Below are 16,637 nucleotides of genomic sequence, written 5' to 3'. Positions count from 1 at the left end.
TTGGCGCACTTTCGTACGTGACGTTACATTTTGTTACATTTTATTCTGGTACAGTTGTGGGTGTTCGTTTCGCGAACCACATCCACCATGTCTCTTACAGCAGGCTACTGTGCGCTCATTTATTTCTAACCTTATTTCTATCCGTACATTAATGTAGGCCCACGATTCCGACAGTTTATTATTTTATTAATATTACAAGACCCCTTTACGAGGCCCCTGATTGGCTGTGGCCCAGGGGCTTGAGCCCCCCCGAAGCGCCGGTGCCAGTGGCCAACGGGGGCCTTTCTGTGTGGAGTTTGCATGTTCTCCCCGTGTCTGTGTGAGTTTCCTCCATGTGCTCCGGTTTCCGGGTCGTGAGACTACCGCTTAAAAGGTCACTGATGTCACTGTTTGCGCCGCCTAACGACATCACGTGACGTCCACCCACTTTCGCTAACTCCACCCAATGTGTCCACCCACTTCCAGCCAGCACGGTTCATTCATTTTATAACTAAATATCAATTTTAATTGATAAAATCAACAAAATACAAGATGCAGACATGTTGTTATTTGCCAAAAAGCAATTTAAAAAAATAGGCCATGACCACTTTTGGGGATTGCCTCATAGGGCCGGTTCAAGTGGTGGGGGGCAGAGGGGCTGGGGGGCCAGTCAAAGGGGGGTGGCGGGCCGTAGTTTGATGACCCCTGCTTTACACAGTCAAGCAGACAGAGGAAGTCCGTGTGCGCATGCGCAGGGTTACCACCTTCTTCTTTCGGGTTTTATGGCAGCTGGAATCCACAGTGTTGCATTACTGCCATCTGCAGGTTTACCTTTGAGCGTGCACTGACCGTTCCATCATTCTGTCGCTAGGCGAACAGCTGATCACACTGAGGTGCTCGCTGAGCGCCCATATTTACTAGCTTGGTCCTGCCTTTCCTTTCCTTCGTATATAACATAGTCTTTTCTTCTCGCTTTCTTTCTGTTACTGTAGTTGGTCTTTCACGTTTCATTCGCACACTCGCGTCCTCCATTTTTCTTTCCTGTTTCAAATGTGTATCCCACAATGCCTTGTGTGAACAGGGAAAGCCCACCACGTGATGCATGACATAGTGTCTTGAATTGGGTCATGGTGAAGCAGGAAAAAATGGCAGAGAATTTAGTACCACATGGATCTAAATTTAATTAATTGTTCTTTTAGGGGAAAAAAGGAATAAAATTGGAAGTCTGTGATTCGAATTCAGTAGCTTTCGGTCCACTAAAGAAATATTTGAGTGTCGGGAGAATTCTTTTTATGGACTAAATTTGAGAAATCTGAAAGGCAGTCTAGTTTTAAAGTCACTTAAATGATTTTAGTCCCCTCCTGGTTCAGCTTTTTTTAGTGAAGGCGTCACAGTTGACCTGCTTGGACTTCAAACTGTGTCTCCCCCTTTCCAGCAGAGGTCTCAATCCCCTGATTACTGAACTGGTCACCTCACCTCCTGTCTGGACAGGGACGGAGACACACACGGAGACGTACAGAGACTTGTCTTCTGCTTTTGATGGGACATGGTGCTGCTGCATAACCATTAAAACTACTCTTACTGTGAATCCTCCTGCTCCTTAAGTTTGGAGTCTTTCACATGTGCAGTTCATTAGATGTGAAAGATTTTTTTTCCCTCCAAGTTGAACAAAATGTTTGTATTTTTTTTCACTGATTTTTAGGAGTGTAGTTCATTCACTCCAAGAGATCAGCGTCTTCAGGAATCAGCAGTGAGTCCATGAGCTGTGTGTCCATACACTAATATTCAAAAATGGAGAGCCATGATGAGGACACAGATAATGTGCCTCCACCCTCAAAAAAGTGGTAAGCTGCCATGTTCTAATATTTTAGTCATTAACTGTTCTTATTTTTTTCACGATCTGGTTTCCATCTAATTGGCTGGCGAGCGGGTCCGTATCCTACGATACGGACCCTGGATACGGATCTCTGGCAACTCGCTCATTCACAACAACAACAAACATAGTAGCAATTTTTGTCAACATTTATTTTCGCATTTCTCAGGAGAATAGCATTAATTTTACATCATGGATAGCGATAACAACAGTCTTCACAGCGAAAGTGAGTTTTACTACCCTGAGGAAGAAGAAATAAAAGAAAACATATCAGGGGAAAGCTAAAAACCTGTAACTTGCTAACGGCAAGCAAAAACATGGCTGAATCCTGAATGACTCAATTTTGTATAAATAGGGGACTACATAGGAGGCAAAATGTAGTTTTTTTCCTGCCATGGAAGTGCACTTGTATACCGAGGAGGAAGCAATTTGCATTACAGCCGTGAATGAGGATTCAAAATGGCAACACGGCTTGGCTCAGTTTTCTCTTTCGGGCGCTCTCGTTTTCTGTTAGAATTTGGTAAAGAAAAAAATAAATATATTATTTACCAGCTTAAGGTCGGTCCGTATGGCGAAATACCGTGACCTCGGCCTTGAATACTGACCTTGGCCCAGAGGGCCTCGCTCAGTATTTTCAAGACCTCGGTCACGGTATTTCACAATACGGACCTCCCAGCTGGTAAATAATTATATATATACACAGGGCTCGAAATTCATATATTTTTTTCACCAGCCAGCCGGACTAGTTACCTTCCAAAGTAACTAGCCAAACAGAAAATCAACTAGCCAAAATTTGTTCATGTATGAATTTTACTTAAATAACACAAAAGAGAATAGTTACCATTGTTCATGACTAATGTGCCTTTATTTCAAGACCCGAGTATTTTGATACTTTTTTTTTTGCACACTTTACAAATTGGCATTTGCTGTTCCACGTCCTCCTTGCGATATCCAAAAAAATGCCAGATGACTGACCCCTTACTAGTTCTTTTAGGAACCAGTTCGTCTGCTTCCATTTTTAATTTGTCGCTGAAATTGACAGAGCTTACATGGTAGTCTATGCAGCACCAGCGATTGCATGAACTAAGTCAGCACTGTAAACCGAAACTAGAAAATCTTCCCGCAAGTTCCTTTCAGCACTGAGATGTCGCCCGGGATTGGTTGGCGAGTGCGTGACATTATTTTTTTTTTTTTACCCTTAGGCAGCCTCTCACGTTACTGCCTGAGGGACAGGGAGAAAACCACCGGAAAAGGTTTTAAACAAACACGAAACAAACGCAAGTTGGCAGATGACCATAAAATACTCGATAGTTACAATATAATAATTATATGTATCTCACACAGAATTTTCAGAGATATATCGATATATCGCACAGCCCTAGTCTGAATCTTCGCTTCATATATATTTTTTTATTTTCAACTAGCCAGCCGGGCTGGCTAGTGACAGGAATTACCCGCCAAATGACAAATTAAGTCGCCTCAGGTGACCGGACCACTGGCCATATATACACACTAGTGCATCTCAAAAAATTAGAATATTGTGAAAAAGTTCAATATTTTCCATGTTATTTAAGAAAGTGAAAATGTTTTATAGACTCATTACACATAAACTAAAATGTTTCAAGCACTTTTCTATTTTAATTTTAATCAGTATGGCATACAGTACAAAAACATATTAAAAAAAAAACCATCTCAAAATATTAGAATATTTCATTTCGAGTTTGAGTAAAACAGTATGAACACAGTGTATCTCTTGGTCTAGTTCAGTACACACAATCACGGGGAAGACTGCCGACTTGACTGTTGTCCAGAAGATGATCACTGATGCCCTCCACAAGGAGGGTAAGCCACAAAAGGTCATTGCTGAAAAGGGTGGCTGGAAAAGGTGCACAAGCAACAGGGATGGCCACAGTATTGAGAGGATTGTCAAGAAAAGTTGATCCAAGAACTTGGGAGAGCTTCACAAGGAGTGGACTGAGGCTGGTGTCAGTGTATCAAGACCCATCACGAATAGACATCTTCAAGAAAGGGGATACAACTTTCGCATTCCTAATATCAAGCTACTCCTGAGCCAGAGACAATGTCAGAAGTGTCTTATCTGGGCTAAGGAGAGAAAGAAATGGACTGTTGCTCAGTGGTCCAAAGTCCTCTTTTCAGATGAAAGTACATTTTGCATTTAATTTGGAAATCACGGTTCTAGAGTCTGGAGGAAGAGTGGAGAGGCACAGAATCCAAGGTGTTTGAAGCCCAGTGTGAAGTTTCCACAGTCTGTGATGATTTGGGGTGCCATGTCATCTGCTGGTGTTGGTCCACTGTATTTTCTCATCTCATCTCATTATCTCTAGCCGCTTTATCCTTCTACAGGGTCGCAGGCAAGCTGGAGCCTATCCCAGCTGACTACGGGCGAAAGGCGGGGTACACCCTGGACAAGTCGCCAGGTCATCACAGGGCTGACACATAGACACAGACAACCATTCACACTCACATTCACACCTACGGTCAATTTAGAGTCACCAGTTAACCTAACCTGCATGTCTTTGGACTGTGGGGGAAACCGGAGCACCCGGAGGAAACCCACGCGGACACGGGGAGAACATGCAAACTCCACACAGAAAGGCCCTCGCCGGACCCGGGGTTCGAACCCAGGACCTTCTTGCTGTGAGGCGACAGCGCTAACCACTACACCACCGTGCCGCCCCCACTGTATTTTATCAAGTCCAAAGTCAACACAGCCATCTACTAGGAGATTTTAGAGCACTTCATGCTTTTATCTGCTGACAAGCTTTTTGGAGATGCTGATTTCCTTTTCCAGCAGGACTTAGCACCTACCCACAGTGCCAAAACTGCTACCAAATGGTTTGCTGACCATGATATTACTGTGTTTGATTGGCCAGCCAACTTGCCTGACCCTGAACCCCATAGAGAATCTATGGGGTATTGTCAAGAGGAAGATGAGAAACACCCGACCCAAAAATACAGATACGCTGAAGGCCACTATCAAAGCAACCTGGGCTTCAATAAAACCTCAGCAGTGCCACAGACGGATCACCTCCATGCCACACCACATTGATACAGTAATTCATGGTAAAGGAGCCCCAACCAAGTATTGAGTGTATAAATGAATATAATTTTGAGATGTTGGACATTTCTGTATTGTAAATCCTTTTTTTGATTGATCTTAGGGAAGATTCTAATAATTTGAGATACTGGATTTCTGATTTTCATGAGCTATAAGTAGGGCTGCTCGATATTGGAAAAAATCAATATCACGATTTTTTCAGTAAATATCGATATTGCGATTTTTAAAACGATATTTATACACCTTTTTTTAAAGCCCTGATCATCAACACCTGAGGCACCGGGCCACATTTTTATAGTACAGGCCTCATAGGCTACCTGTCAACCCTTCCCGTTGTACCCTGAAACGCCTTTTACTTAAACTATTTACTGTGCAAGCGCGTACTTTGCATAGGTCCTATAGCCTGCACAAGGCTCACGTTCTCCTCACTCAACATTTCCGATCACAGAGGATGGAGCCAGCGCTGGTATTACCAGTGATTACTGCGTAACGTCCACACTGGCTCGTAGCCAGCCAAGGATAAAATATCTCTCTCTCACACACACACACACACTACAACGTAAGCTTGTGTGTTGTTAAGACACCAACATTAAACACGCACAATATAGAGACAAGTCCTTAAGAATTAACATGCATGAAAATAGGCTTCTCTTCCTTCATCTTCCAAATGTGGACTCCGCTATCTTTTTGGCCTGTCAGCATTGAAATACCATTTGCAGAGATATTTCACTCGCCATTAAGAAAAGTAAAAGCAACACATGATTAGGGCTACATGATTAGCAGGGGGACACCGTTTTAAGCGCACGGGATTTTAAAAACAATGTAATTACATCTGAGTCCGTCTACATCACGCAATAAACCCGTCCTTAGCAGAACCTACTTCAAAGCATGATGCTAGCTGCAGATGCACAAGTCAAAATCAAATGAACCCAAGTAAACATGCCGCGGCGGGCAACATTAATAACCAAATTGCCTTACCTTAAAACGCTGCCTTGACCACAGGACGACTCGCAATTATTCCACTTAAATCCACACGGTTTAACACATCTAACACAGCTAGCAAGCTGGATATGTGCTAATATTGTTGTGCTTGTTTTCTTCCGTAGATGCCATTTTTACATTACCCAGTCCCACATCCAAAAATATGACGTAAATATATGTTAATTGTATTATTATAACTATTAGCAAGCAAATCAAACAACATATTAAGAAATCAATATATCAAATCACCCGACGGCGGCACGGTGGTGTAGTGGTTAGCGCTGTCGCCTCACAGCAAGAAGGTCCTGGGTTCGAGCCCCAGGGCCGGCGAGGGCCTTTCTGTGCGGAGTTTGCATGTTCTCCCCGTGTCCGCGTGGGTTTCCTCCGGGTGCTCCGGTTTCCCCCACAGTCCAAAGACATGCAGGTTAGGTTAACTGGTGACTCTAAATTGACCGTAGGTGTGAATGTGAGTGTGAATGGTTGTCTGTGTCTATGTGTCAGCCCTGTGGTGACCTGGCGACTTGTCCAGGGTGTACCCCGCCTTTCGCCCGTAGTCAGCTGGGATAGGCTCCAGCTTGCCTGCGACCCTGTAGAAGGATAAAGCGGCTAGAGATAATGAGATGAGATGAGAAATCACCCGACACGTATGAAAACAGAAGAACTGATTTTTTACTGTTGCGGAGATATCGCGGGAGTAGAATGGATGACGTATGCAAGGCTACGGTGTGCCTTAGGGGACAGAAGGGTTCATTTTACCTTACTGTCACGTCAATGTTATTGTTGTTTTATTGCCATTGTAGAAATATTGTGCACGTCCCTTTTGACAAATGACAAAAAATCGTTTCATATCGATATTATGAATTTTGATATCGTTTGACACCAATATCGATATCGTGATAAAAATACGATATATTGCACAGCTCTAGCTATAAGCCATAATCATCAAAATTAAAACAAAAAAGGCTTTAAATATTTCACTTTACATGTAATGAATATAGAATATATGAAAGTTTACCTTTTTGAATTAAATTATGAAAAAAGGAACTTTTTCATGGTATTCTAACTTTTTGAGATGCACTTGTGTGTGTGTGTGTGTGTGTGTGTGTGTGTGTATATATATATATATATATATATATATATATATATAAAAAATATGTGTTTTTTATTTTATTTATATAATTAAAAAAAAAAAAAAAAAAATATATATATATATATATATATATATATATGTATATAAAATGTATGTATGTGTATATGAAATATGTAGTAAGTATATCTGAAAAGATAAACTTAACAAAAATTTAGACTAAGAATGAAAAGTTGAGTCACCACTTGAAAAAATGCCAGATTCTGTTCAGTAAAATTATGTTCTTATAAAATTAAAAATGCAGTTGTATGAGACAATACACTAAAGCCACGATACGAATCCTATCCCAATACAGGCTTCTCAGGACCAGACTGATGAGACGGTGTTGACACAAAACATTACATTTTAAAGTGTAATACATTTATTTTGATTTGTAAAGGCAGCAAATCAAACCACTCATCATCATATCTTGTCACGATAGTGTTTATCCAGGAGATGGCGGTGTTGGTGACTTCTCTTAGGTCCACATCAGAGCAGTGAGGACCTAGTGGACAGTCCCGTAAGATGTGGTCCATCGTCTGTTCTTCACCGCAGGGACATCTTGCATCTGTCGCAATACCCCAATGTGCCAGGTTCTTCTTCGTTTTACCCACTTTACTCCTTGCCCGGTTCAATGTCACCCAGTCCTTACGACTGAGAGAGCTTCCTGTTGGCAACTGCTCTTGATGTTCGGGAAGCGCTGCATTGAGATCGGCGTCGTCTAGGTCTTTCCATCTTTCAAGATGGAAATTTGATGTCTGAGCAGGGTCGAAAGGTTCAACGGTGATGAAGCTGTTGCGCGAGGCAAGACGGCGAGGTACTTCCTGGTGCTGGTGAAGTGGATGGCGCTCATCGTTGGCCTGCTTGAACCGCTCTGTACGAGACAGAGCTTCTCGTCGTACGTTGGGCGGTGCAATGCCCGACAGCCTATACAAGCTTGGCAGTGGGGTCGCACGCATGGTTCCTGTTATAGTGCAGCATGCACTATTCAGTGAGGGGTCTACTTTGTTGGCGTGTGCAGACCTAGCCCAAACAGGAGCGCAGTATTCAGCAACTGAATAGCACAGTGCTAGAGCTGTTGTTCGGATGGTGTTGGCGTCGGCTCCCCAGTTAGAGTTTCCCAGTTTGGCCAGCAAGTTGTTTCTGCTGGAGATCTTCTTTAACTTAAGGATGTGTTCCCTGAATGACAGTGTCCTGTCCAAGGTCACTCCTAAGTAAACGGGGTGCTTGGTGTTCTTAAGCAGCTTGCCGTTCCATCTGACATCCAGGGTGGTCCTGGATTCCTTGTTATTCAGGTGGAAAGTGCAAACTTGAGTCTTTCCTGGGTTTGCATTCAGGGACCATTTTTTGTATAGTATTTGGTCAGTGCCTCAAGTGCTTCAGTTAGCCTTTGTTGGATAGTCTTGAAACTATCAGATTGTGTAGCTAGACACAAATCGTCAGCATAAAGAAATCTTCTGACATTGTTGAAGACTGACTGATCGTTCGTGTAAATATTAAATAATATCAGGGATAGGACAGAGCCCGGGGCGGCACGGTGGTGTAGTGGTTAGCGCTGTCGCCTCACAGCAAGAAGGTCCTGGGTTCGAGCCCCGGGGTCGGCGAGGGCCTTTCTGTGTGGAGTTTGCATGTTCTCCCCGTGTCCGCGTGGGTTTCCTCCGGGTGCTCCGGTTTCCCCCACAGTCCAAAGACATGCAGGTTAGGTTAACTGGTGACTCTAAATTGACCGTAGGTGTGAATGTGAGTGTGAATGGTTGTCTGTGTCTGTGTGTCAGCCCTGTGATGACCTGGCGACTTGTCCAGGGTGTACCCCGCCTTTCGCCCGTAGTCAGCTGGGATAGGCTCCAACTTGCCTGCGACCCTGTAGAAGGATAAAGCGGCTAGAGATGATGAGATGAGATGAGGACAGAGCCCTGTGGTAGGCCGTTCTTTTGGCTCCTCCAGCGGCTCTTCCTTCCATCCATTTCGACAAAGAATCTTCTGTTTGTCAACAAAGACTCTATAATTCAGACAGTTGGGATGTTGCTTACTGTCTTGGCTAACTTCATGAGCAATGACCTATGGTTCTCCGTGTCGTAAGCTGCTGACAGGTCCACAAACACAGCGCCAGTGATCATCTTAGCCTCGAAGCCATCTTCGATGTACTGCATGAGATTTAGAACCTGCCCGAAGCACGATTTACCTTGTCGAAACCCTGCTTGTTTGGGGATTAGTTGATCTCCAACTGAGAGTGCTATTCGCTCCAATAACAATCTCTCGTATACTTTATAGAGTACACACAAGTGAGATTGGGCGATAACTCTTAGGCTCTTCGGGCTCTTTCTCTGGTTTCAGAAGAGCAATAACCCTCGATTTTCGCCATATCTTGGGAATGGTGTAGGATGTCGCACACGAGTTGAAGAAGCTTACAAGCCAGTTCCTGGTTTGTCCCCCGAAGTGCTGAACAGTCTCCGGAGGGATTCCATCAAGTCCTGCAGCTTTTCCTGGCTTTAGTTGTTTTATAGCTGCATTTACTTCTTCAATCGTGAATGGTTCGAATTGGTCGTCACAGGTGTTCATGACGCGTGCCATTTCATTTTTCATCTTCTGTAGACATCCTCTTTCTTTGTTGATGGGGTTTCCATTCATCAAGAGCTGGTTCGCGACTTGGTTTGGTGTCACCGCAGCAAATCATCTTGGCGGCTCCTTGTTGCAATCAAGTTTCCTAATCGTATTCCACGCCTTCCTGCTATTGTGAGTCAAGTCCATGCTGGTTATGGTTTCTTTCCATCGCACCTTTCTCTCATCACTAACAAGTGTGATGAGGACTTTGCCCAGTTCTATCGTATTCTCTGCGAATGGATCTACATTATATGCATGCACGTACTCATCAAAGACTTCTCTGCTTTCGGTGTTTAGACCTGGGATGTATTCTTTCCTACATCCTCTGGGAATGTTGCACTTAGCACAATCCCATACAAGCTTCTGGAAATTTTCATAGTGTTTCGATGCTGGTGGTATAGCAGTAACACTTTCATCTAACTCTGCAGTGAAGTTGTCCCAGTTTGCTTTATGGAGGTTGAAGCGTGGCATGGGCTTGGTGGTAACCCTTGTTCCTAAAATGGGCTTAGCTTCGACCAAGATTGGTCTGTGTTGTGATTTTGGTATGGGGCTCATAACTGATTTTTCGAAGTTGTGACGATGTTGCGAGGATACAAAGACGAGGTCCGAGTTGTACCCTTGTTTCCATCTAGTGCTAGAGAAAGATGGTTTATCCTTTGCGCTGTGGAGTAGCATCAAGTTGTTGTTTAGGGCCCATTCCTTGACTGCTTCACCGTCATTGTTATTATGGTCATAGCCCCATAAGGTATTATGGCTATTGAAATCCCCAATAACCAATAAAACCTTATTTCCAAAGTCAAAATTAGCGGGCCATTCAAATGGGATTGGTGGTGGCTTATACATCGAGATTAAGGTGACTTTCTCAGTTTCCACGCGAAGTATTTCGATCCCATTCAATGTGCAGTCCTTGCTCTGGGAAATGATGGATGAGTCCCGAGCTTAGATAGCACTTCCGTGAGTCTGGCTAGGGTGGTGGATTATCAAAGCCATTCCTGGGATGTTGGGGTGTGTGGCATTTTTGTGGGTCTCTTGGAGGCACAAAAAATCCACATCCATTTGCGACAGGAGGACTGATTTGTCTTGGGACATTCCTTCTGCATTGAAGGTGCAGATTTTAAAGGAAGCCATGGTCGGGGCCGAGGGTCTATCCTTTTACCACCCCTGAAGTTTTGCACTCTCCGTGTGTTGTAGCAATTGGTCTCTGGCGATGCCAGATTAACGAGGGACACCACGTGAAGGTTTGCTACTTGTCCCCCAATCAAACCACTGCAATATCAATACAGTTGGGGTGTTAAACTCAGATCCTGTGTCAAATCCAGGCGTTTATTTTAACATGCATTTCAGACCGTGGTCAATCCAGCCGTGATAGAAACTGGAGTACACGTATGTATATACAGCGGTATATACATACGTAGTTACATACTGTAACTACCTTCAGATGGCTCCACTACAGATCTGCTGTGAATTCTGGATAGTGTGAAAATGTTAAGCAGTCATGTTCTACAGGCTGTTTCAGTTTTATTGTTTCCAAGTTCACACGGGCCGAATGAAACGAGGCTGTGAACCTGGAGTTTGACCCCATGTGCCATAACACTTCCTTCTGATGAGCTTCACTTTCTGGACTGTTCAGTCAGCGTGCTTTGAGGCAGTTAGGTTTCCACTCTAGAACTCTGTGCTCTGTGGGCTACGACCTCTGGTGCTGCCACCTAGTGTGTAAGAAGAGGTAGAGCTCATAAGGAATATTCAACAGAAATATTGCAATACATGATATGAGCAGCAAATTAATCTCTCCTAGTATTTTGTATTGTGATATTCGAGACAATGAAATTCTGTCTCAGGCCTCCTCTATAATGTTGTACAGTGAACTCCAGATGAAGAGATCAGACTCACCAGAACCCAGCTGTGTCTCCATGAAGCGTGATCGGTCTATGGAACGTCCTTTCGACCTTAAAAAGGGAAACCCCTCATCTCTACACAGGTAACATCCCATAATTCTCATAGTTAGTCACTGTAGAGAGAAAGACTGTGTTACACATTCCTTTATCCAGTCCAGATCATCATCAGCATTTTGATATTTATCAGTTTGTGATACTTTAATTGGGTCCTAATGCTGCTACAATACTTTCACTAAACATTTTAGAGTAATTAATATCAATAACGGCACAGTTCAGTGTTTCACAGTGTCACATACAGGATAAGGCAGAAAGTGCATCTGGATGTGACACTAAGTCAGAGTAATTGCAAACAAGATAATTAAAATAACCAGTAATAATTAATAATAACCAGTGTAAATGGTGTATATAAAGGACTGTCTATAATGTTGTACAGTGAACTCCAGATGAAGAAATCAGACTCACCAGAACGCAGCTGTGTCTCCATGAAGAGTGATCGGTCTATGGAACTTCCTTTCGACCTTAAAAAGAGAAACCCCTCATCTCTACACAGGTAACATCCCATAATTCTCATAGTTAAAGTCACTGTAGAGAGAAAGACTGTGTTACACATTCCTTTATCCGGTCCAGATCATCATCAGCATTTTGATATTTATCAGTTTGTGATACTTTAATTGGGTCCTAATGCTGCTACAATACTTTCACTAAACATTTTAGAGTAATTAATATCAATAACGGCACAGTTCAGTGTTTCACAGTGTCACATACAGGATAAGGCATAAAGTGCATCTGGATGTGACACTAAGTCAGAGTAATTGCAAACAACATAATTAAAATAACCAGTAATAATTAATAATAACCAGTGTAAATGGTGTATATAAAGGACTGTCTATAATGTTGTACAGTAAACTCCAGATGAAGAGATCAGATTCGCCAGAACCCAGCTGTGTCTCCATGAAGAGTGAGGAGTCTATGGATCGTCATTTGAGTTTTAAAAATGGAAACCCCTCATCTGTACACAGGTAACATCCCATAATTCTCAAAGTTGAAGTCACAGTTACAGGCTGTGCTACACTGTCATTAGCAGCTATTTTGATTTAATATATATTAGTGTTCTCCACCGGTGCTTTTAAAGTGGTGCACTGCCACGTTATAATTCTGGCTCGCCACCCTTCCCTTGGTGGGAAAAAAAAGTAACTTAATTAGTACACACCAAATAAATCATAAAGTATTCGCTTTATTACAATTTTGTAACTATTTAAAACGCAGAAGACCATTAAACGAATGCATACGGGGCTACCTGAAGTAGCCACGTGATTGCAATAGAAAACCATCCGGCCGGCTGCATACAGATTGTGACCCAGAGCTCTACAGATTGAGGTCTATCCCTGCATTACACTACACTGCACCACATTACACTATAGACCCTTTGCACTGACGTCACCCGAAACCGGAAGTAAACAAACCCTGCGCCATATTGGAAGACCAACAAACTCGTGATTAGGGGGAAATAATGGCAGCGCGCGGTATGTGAACCCACGAGGCACTTGATTCATCAAAAACCTACAATGGTAAACTTTTGTGCTGTGTTAGGGTGTTCTAACAAAGCTGATGGGAAAGGTGAAAAGAAGTCTTTGTACAGAATACCAGCTGTGATTGAGACACAAGGGGAGCAAACCAAGGAGCTTTCTGCCAGGAGACAGAGAGAGGATTTAGCTGCTTTATGCAGAGCGGATCTGAATACTTCAAGTCTATAACAGTACAGAATATGTTCAGACCATTTTGTTACTGGTAAGTCACTAGGCTAGAGTGTTGTAGAACATTTTTTTAAAAATGTTTACTGAATAAAAACATCCTTAATTTTATCACATTTGTTATACATTTCATTTCTTTCTTTTTTTAATTTTCCTCCCTCCATCCCTCTTTGGATTTTAAATATAGTTTTTCCCCATGTCCAAATAATTCAAAGATGTATAAATAAAAACAGATAAGTAGTAAATTAAAAATAAATTATGAAATAAAAAAAATCCATAACAGCATGAATACAGATTGCAATAGTTTACAATGTCTGGGTAGCAAACAGATGGCAGAATTGGTGTCAGGTCCTCCTTATGTTTCCATTCTCCCTTGCCCCGAGTCTTGTCTTATATGGGTGAAACCCATCTATCACAGCCAATTTCTCCACATACCGTGCCCTTTCTGCAGCTGGTAATGTACTCACATAACCAGAATTATCATCCATCATGTCACTTCACTCATCGTGTCACTTCACAACAGCTGTAATATCACTTCACTCTCGCTCGTAGTTTGTTTTGTATTGTGAGTATGTATGTATGTACTTGGTCTTCCAATATGGCGCCCTAACAAAATCACGTGGTACGGTGACGTCACGTGGCAGCCCTCTATGCTGACACATAGTAATGCTGGAAACTACAAGCTGCAGCTAGCCAGCAGCTAAATAACTTTTGCAGGTGTTTGTAGCGTTATTGTGCAGCGGTTATGCTTATCTATCGTCTTTTCTGACCATACACAATTACAATAATCATATAACAGCACACGCACACACATTAGTTAAGTTTAGGTCTTTTATTTTCGAATCTGTGATCATGTAGCTGACAGCTGTATTTTCCCGTTGCTTCAGTGTTTTACTACAGGACTTCCGGGTTCCTGGGTCTTTGACATGCGCACCAGCTTGTGCATGGATTGGAGTGGTTTCACCCAATTAACATTTAATTATTAGCCTGGCAAGCCAGACTAAATGTGAATATTTAGTCTGGCCTCAATCCGTAGACATTTCCGACGGGGGTAGGAGGAACAAACCGCTGTCTTTCAAACTGTCTCTGTGCGTATAGGCCAACGCTCTGACCAATCAGCGCAACAGTGACTGTGATGTAGTCAGAGTGACAGAAAGCAGTGGGGGAGGCCTTGAAATAAATAATTTTTCAAAATGCGTATTAATTAATAAACAGGTTCTAGATATTAAGAAGTTTGGAGATAATGACCACAAGTTTGGAGTCTGTACCACATACACTCTTTTTTTCCAAGTGTTTTTCAAGGGTTTGCTTAAACTGTTTTTGAGAGTTTTTAATTTAGTGGTGTTTGGTGAAATAACTTCCCTTAAATTTAAAATAACGGGAAAATAAGAAACAATCAAAAAGTAATGTTTCAAAGCTGTTTATTAATTCTTCGTACTGCACAAACTAACCCCATCCTTTTGGCTACCAGCGGAGCCAGCTGGTCGGCAAAACAGCAAAAACGTCCTTCTTGAAAAGGAATAAGCAGAGAGCCTCTTCCTGCTCATGTTTCAACGAAAACTCCAAGTCTAATTCTTCTAAAACTGATTCCAAAGCGGAGTCAAACGCGCGCTGTTCACTAGCCGTAGCCATCTTTCCTGCTGTGCTTTCTCCAGCGTCGCGCAGCTTTGTCGTCACTCCTGCAAAAGCCTGCCCAAAGAATCCAAACAAAAACCTTGCGTTGTGATTGGCGGGCACGATTTGATGCCCGGGGTGTTTTTGTTTATATGGTGCGAGGCTAGACCCATTCGCTAGGCAAAAATATTTTTGGCCGCTAGGCGGGCGGGTCTAGTTTACTAGGCTAATTAATTATGTGTATTGTAAAACATGTATGCATTTATTGCAATTGGGCATTTTGTTTATGCATGGAAGTTAATTTATTTTTCACACACAGAAAAATATAATTCAGGGATGCGCAACAGGCACATCAGTCTCAACTAAAATGACAAATGAGTCTCATATTGACAAAGATGATATGTACAGGAAGAATGTGTTAATTTTTTGTAAAATGATTTTAACAATGATTTTAGCATTTCCTATCCATTTATTGGCCAGTTTCACTGTCAAAAAAGGCCAAAGTCCGTCAGCTTCAGGGGGAATGTGTGCCCCCTGGACCCCCACCGGGGCCCCACCCCCTCCGCCACCTTTTATTTTTGAAAAGTGGAGAACCCTGTGTTATGGGTCACATCATTTTAGTGTACAGTTTTTATTATATTATAGTTTCTTAGTCTTTAGTAATTCAGGAAGACTTTGAGGAAATGCTTTTGAGGAGTGTAAACCTTAATGAAGGTCAAAATGTTTTACAGGTAATGTCTTAAATTCTCAAGCAAGAAATGCTCATGTAAGCAAAAAACAATATGAAATGATTAATACTACTACTATTATTACTACTACTACTACTACTACTACTAATAATAATAATAATAATAAAACATTGAGGTGTTCTCATAGGAAATAAAATATGCTATAAAATTTCAGAAAAACAAATAAGTATTCAACACTGATTTCTAAAATTAATAATCAGTGTAAAGTAACAACGTTGTTTTGTATTAAAATCCCGGCCCCATTGAGATCACCGTTACTTGGCCACGTCTCCATGAAAAGCGATGTGTCTGAGTGTTTCTATAAAATATAATAGAAAATGGAGACCCTTTATATGAATACAATAACTATTTACCATCAGTCACATCACTGACATTACAGTATTTATTAATAATAATGAAAATCAGCATTTTCCTCCACCTGAACTCCCACCTCCCAAAAACATGTCAGTAGGTCGACTGATCACTAAATCGCCCCTAAAATGATGGACTGGTGGATCATCCAGGGTGGAGTATAATTCTGGATCCAGTTACGGATTTTATACCTGTGAGCATTTCTGGCCGACTTTCTGAAAAATACACATCTGCTTTTGTATCCATTTAAAACACATTATCTGTTCATTCTGCATGATGGAGTGATATTCTGTTCCATCCCTAATGACCATATAGGAAGGAAAAACGAGAAACTCAAATTAAAACTGGGACAGATTTTTTTCTCAAGTTCCACAGTGTTTTTGTCGTGTTGTATTCAGCGCTGTGCTCTCTAAATGTTAATGCACTCATAAATAATTATTGTAGTAAAATTAGGGCTAAAGTTTAGATTGTAGGATTAAAGGGATGAAAGTTAATGTCTTTAACAGCAACATTTTTTTTTTTTTGTTCCCAGTGATCTACAGAAGGCAGGAGATGGAAGAGAAAAGATCTTCATCACAGATACAGGGTAAGATCAAACCCAACACCATGGCTGTGACACTGACGCACTGGTATTATAA

The 16,637-nt window shown here is 42.0% G+C and overlaps 1 protein-coding gene across 1 annotated transcript in view; it reads left to right on the top strand.

Annotated features, from left to right (window-relative positions):
- The window catches only part of LOC132870285 (NACHT, LRR and PYD domains-containing protein 12-like), a 202,983-nt gene that overhangs the window by 11,547 nt on the left and 174,799 nt on the right, over positions 1-16,637 (top strand). The window contains exons 2-6 of the mRNA XM_060903920.1: positions 1,682-1,823; positions 11,501-11,617; positions 11,968-12,084; positions 12,437-12,553; positions 16,532-16,585. Of these exons, the coding sequence (XP_060759903.1) occupies positions 1,771-1,823; positions 11,501-11,617; positions 11,968-12,084; positions 12,437-12,553; positions 16,532-16,585 (458 nt within the window). The 5' untranslated portion in view covers positions 1,682-1,770. The remainder of the gene's footprint in view (positions 1-1,681; positions 1,824-11,500; positions 11,618-11,967; positions 12,085-12,436; positions 12,554-16,531; positions 16,586-16,637) is intronic.

Source organism: Neoarius graeffei, chromosome 22, assembly GCF_027579695.1.
Source record: "Neoarius graeffei isolate fNeoGra1 chromosome 22, fNeoGra1.pri, whole genome shotgun sequence".
Taxonomy (NCBI): domain Eukaryota; kingdom Metazoa; phylum Chordata; class Actinopteri; order Siluriformes; family Ariidae; genus Neoarius; species Neoarius graeffei.
This window is presented reverse-complemented; position numbering and strand designations above follow the sequence as displayed.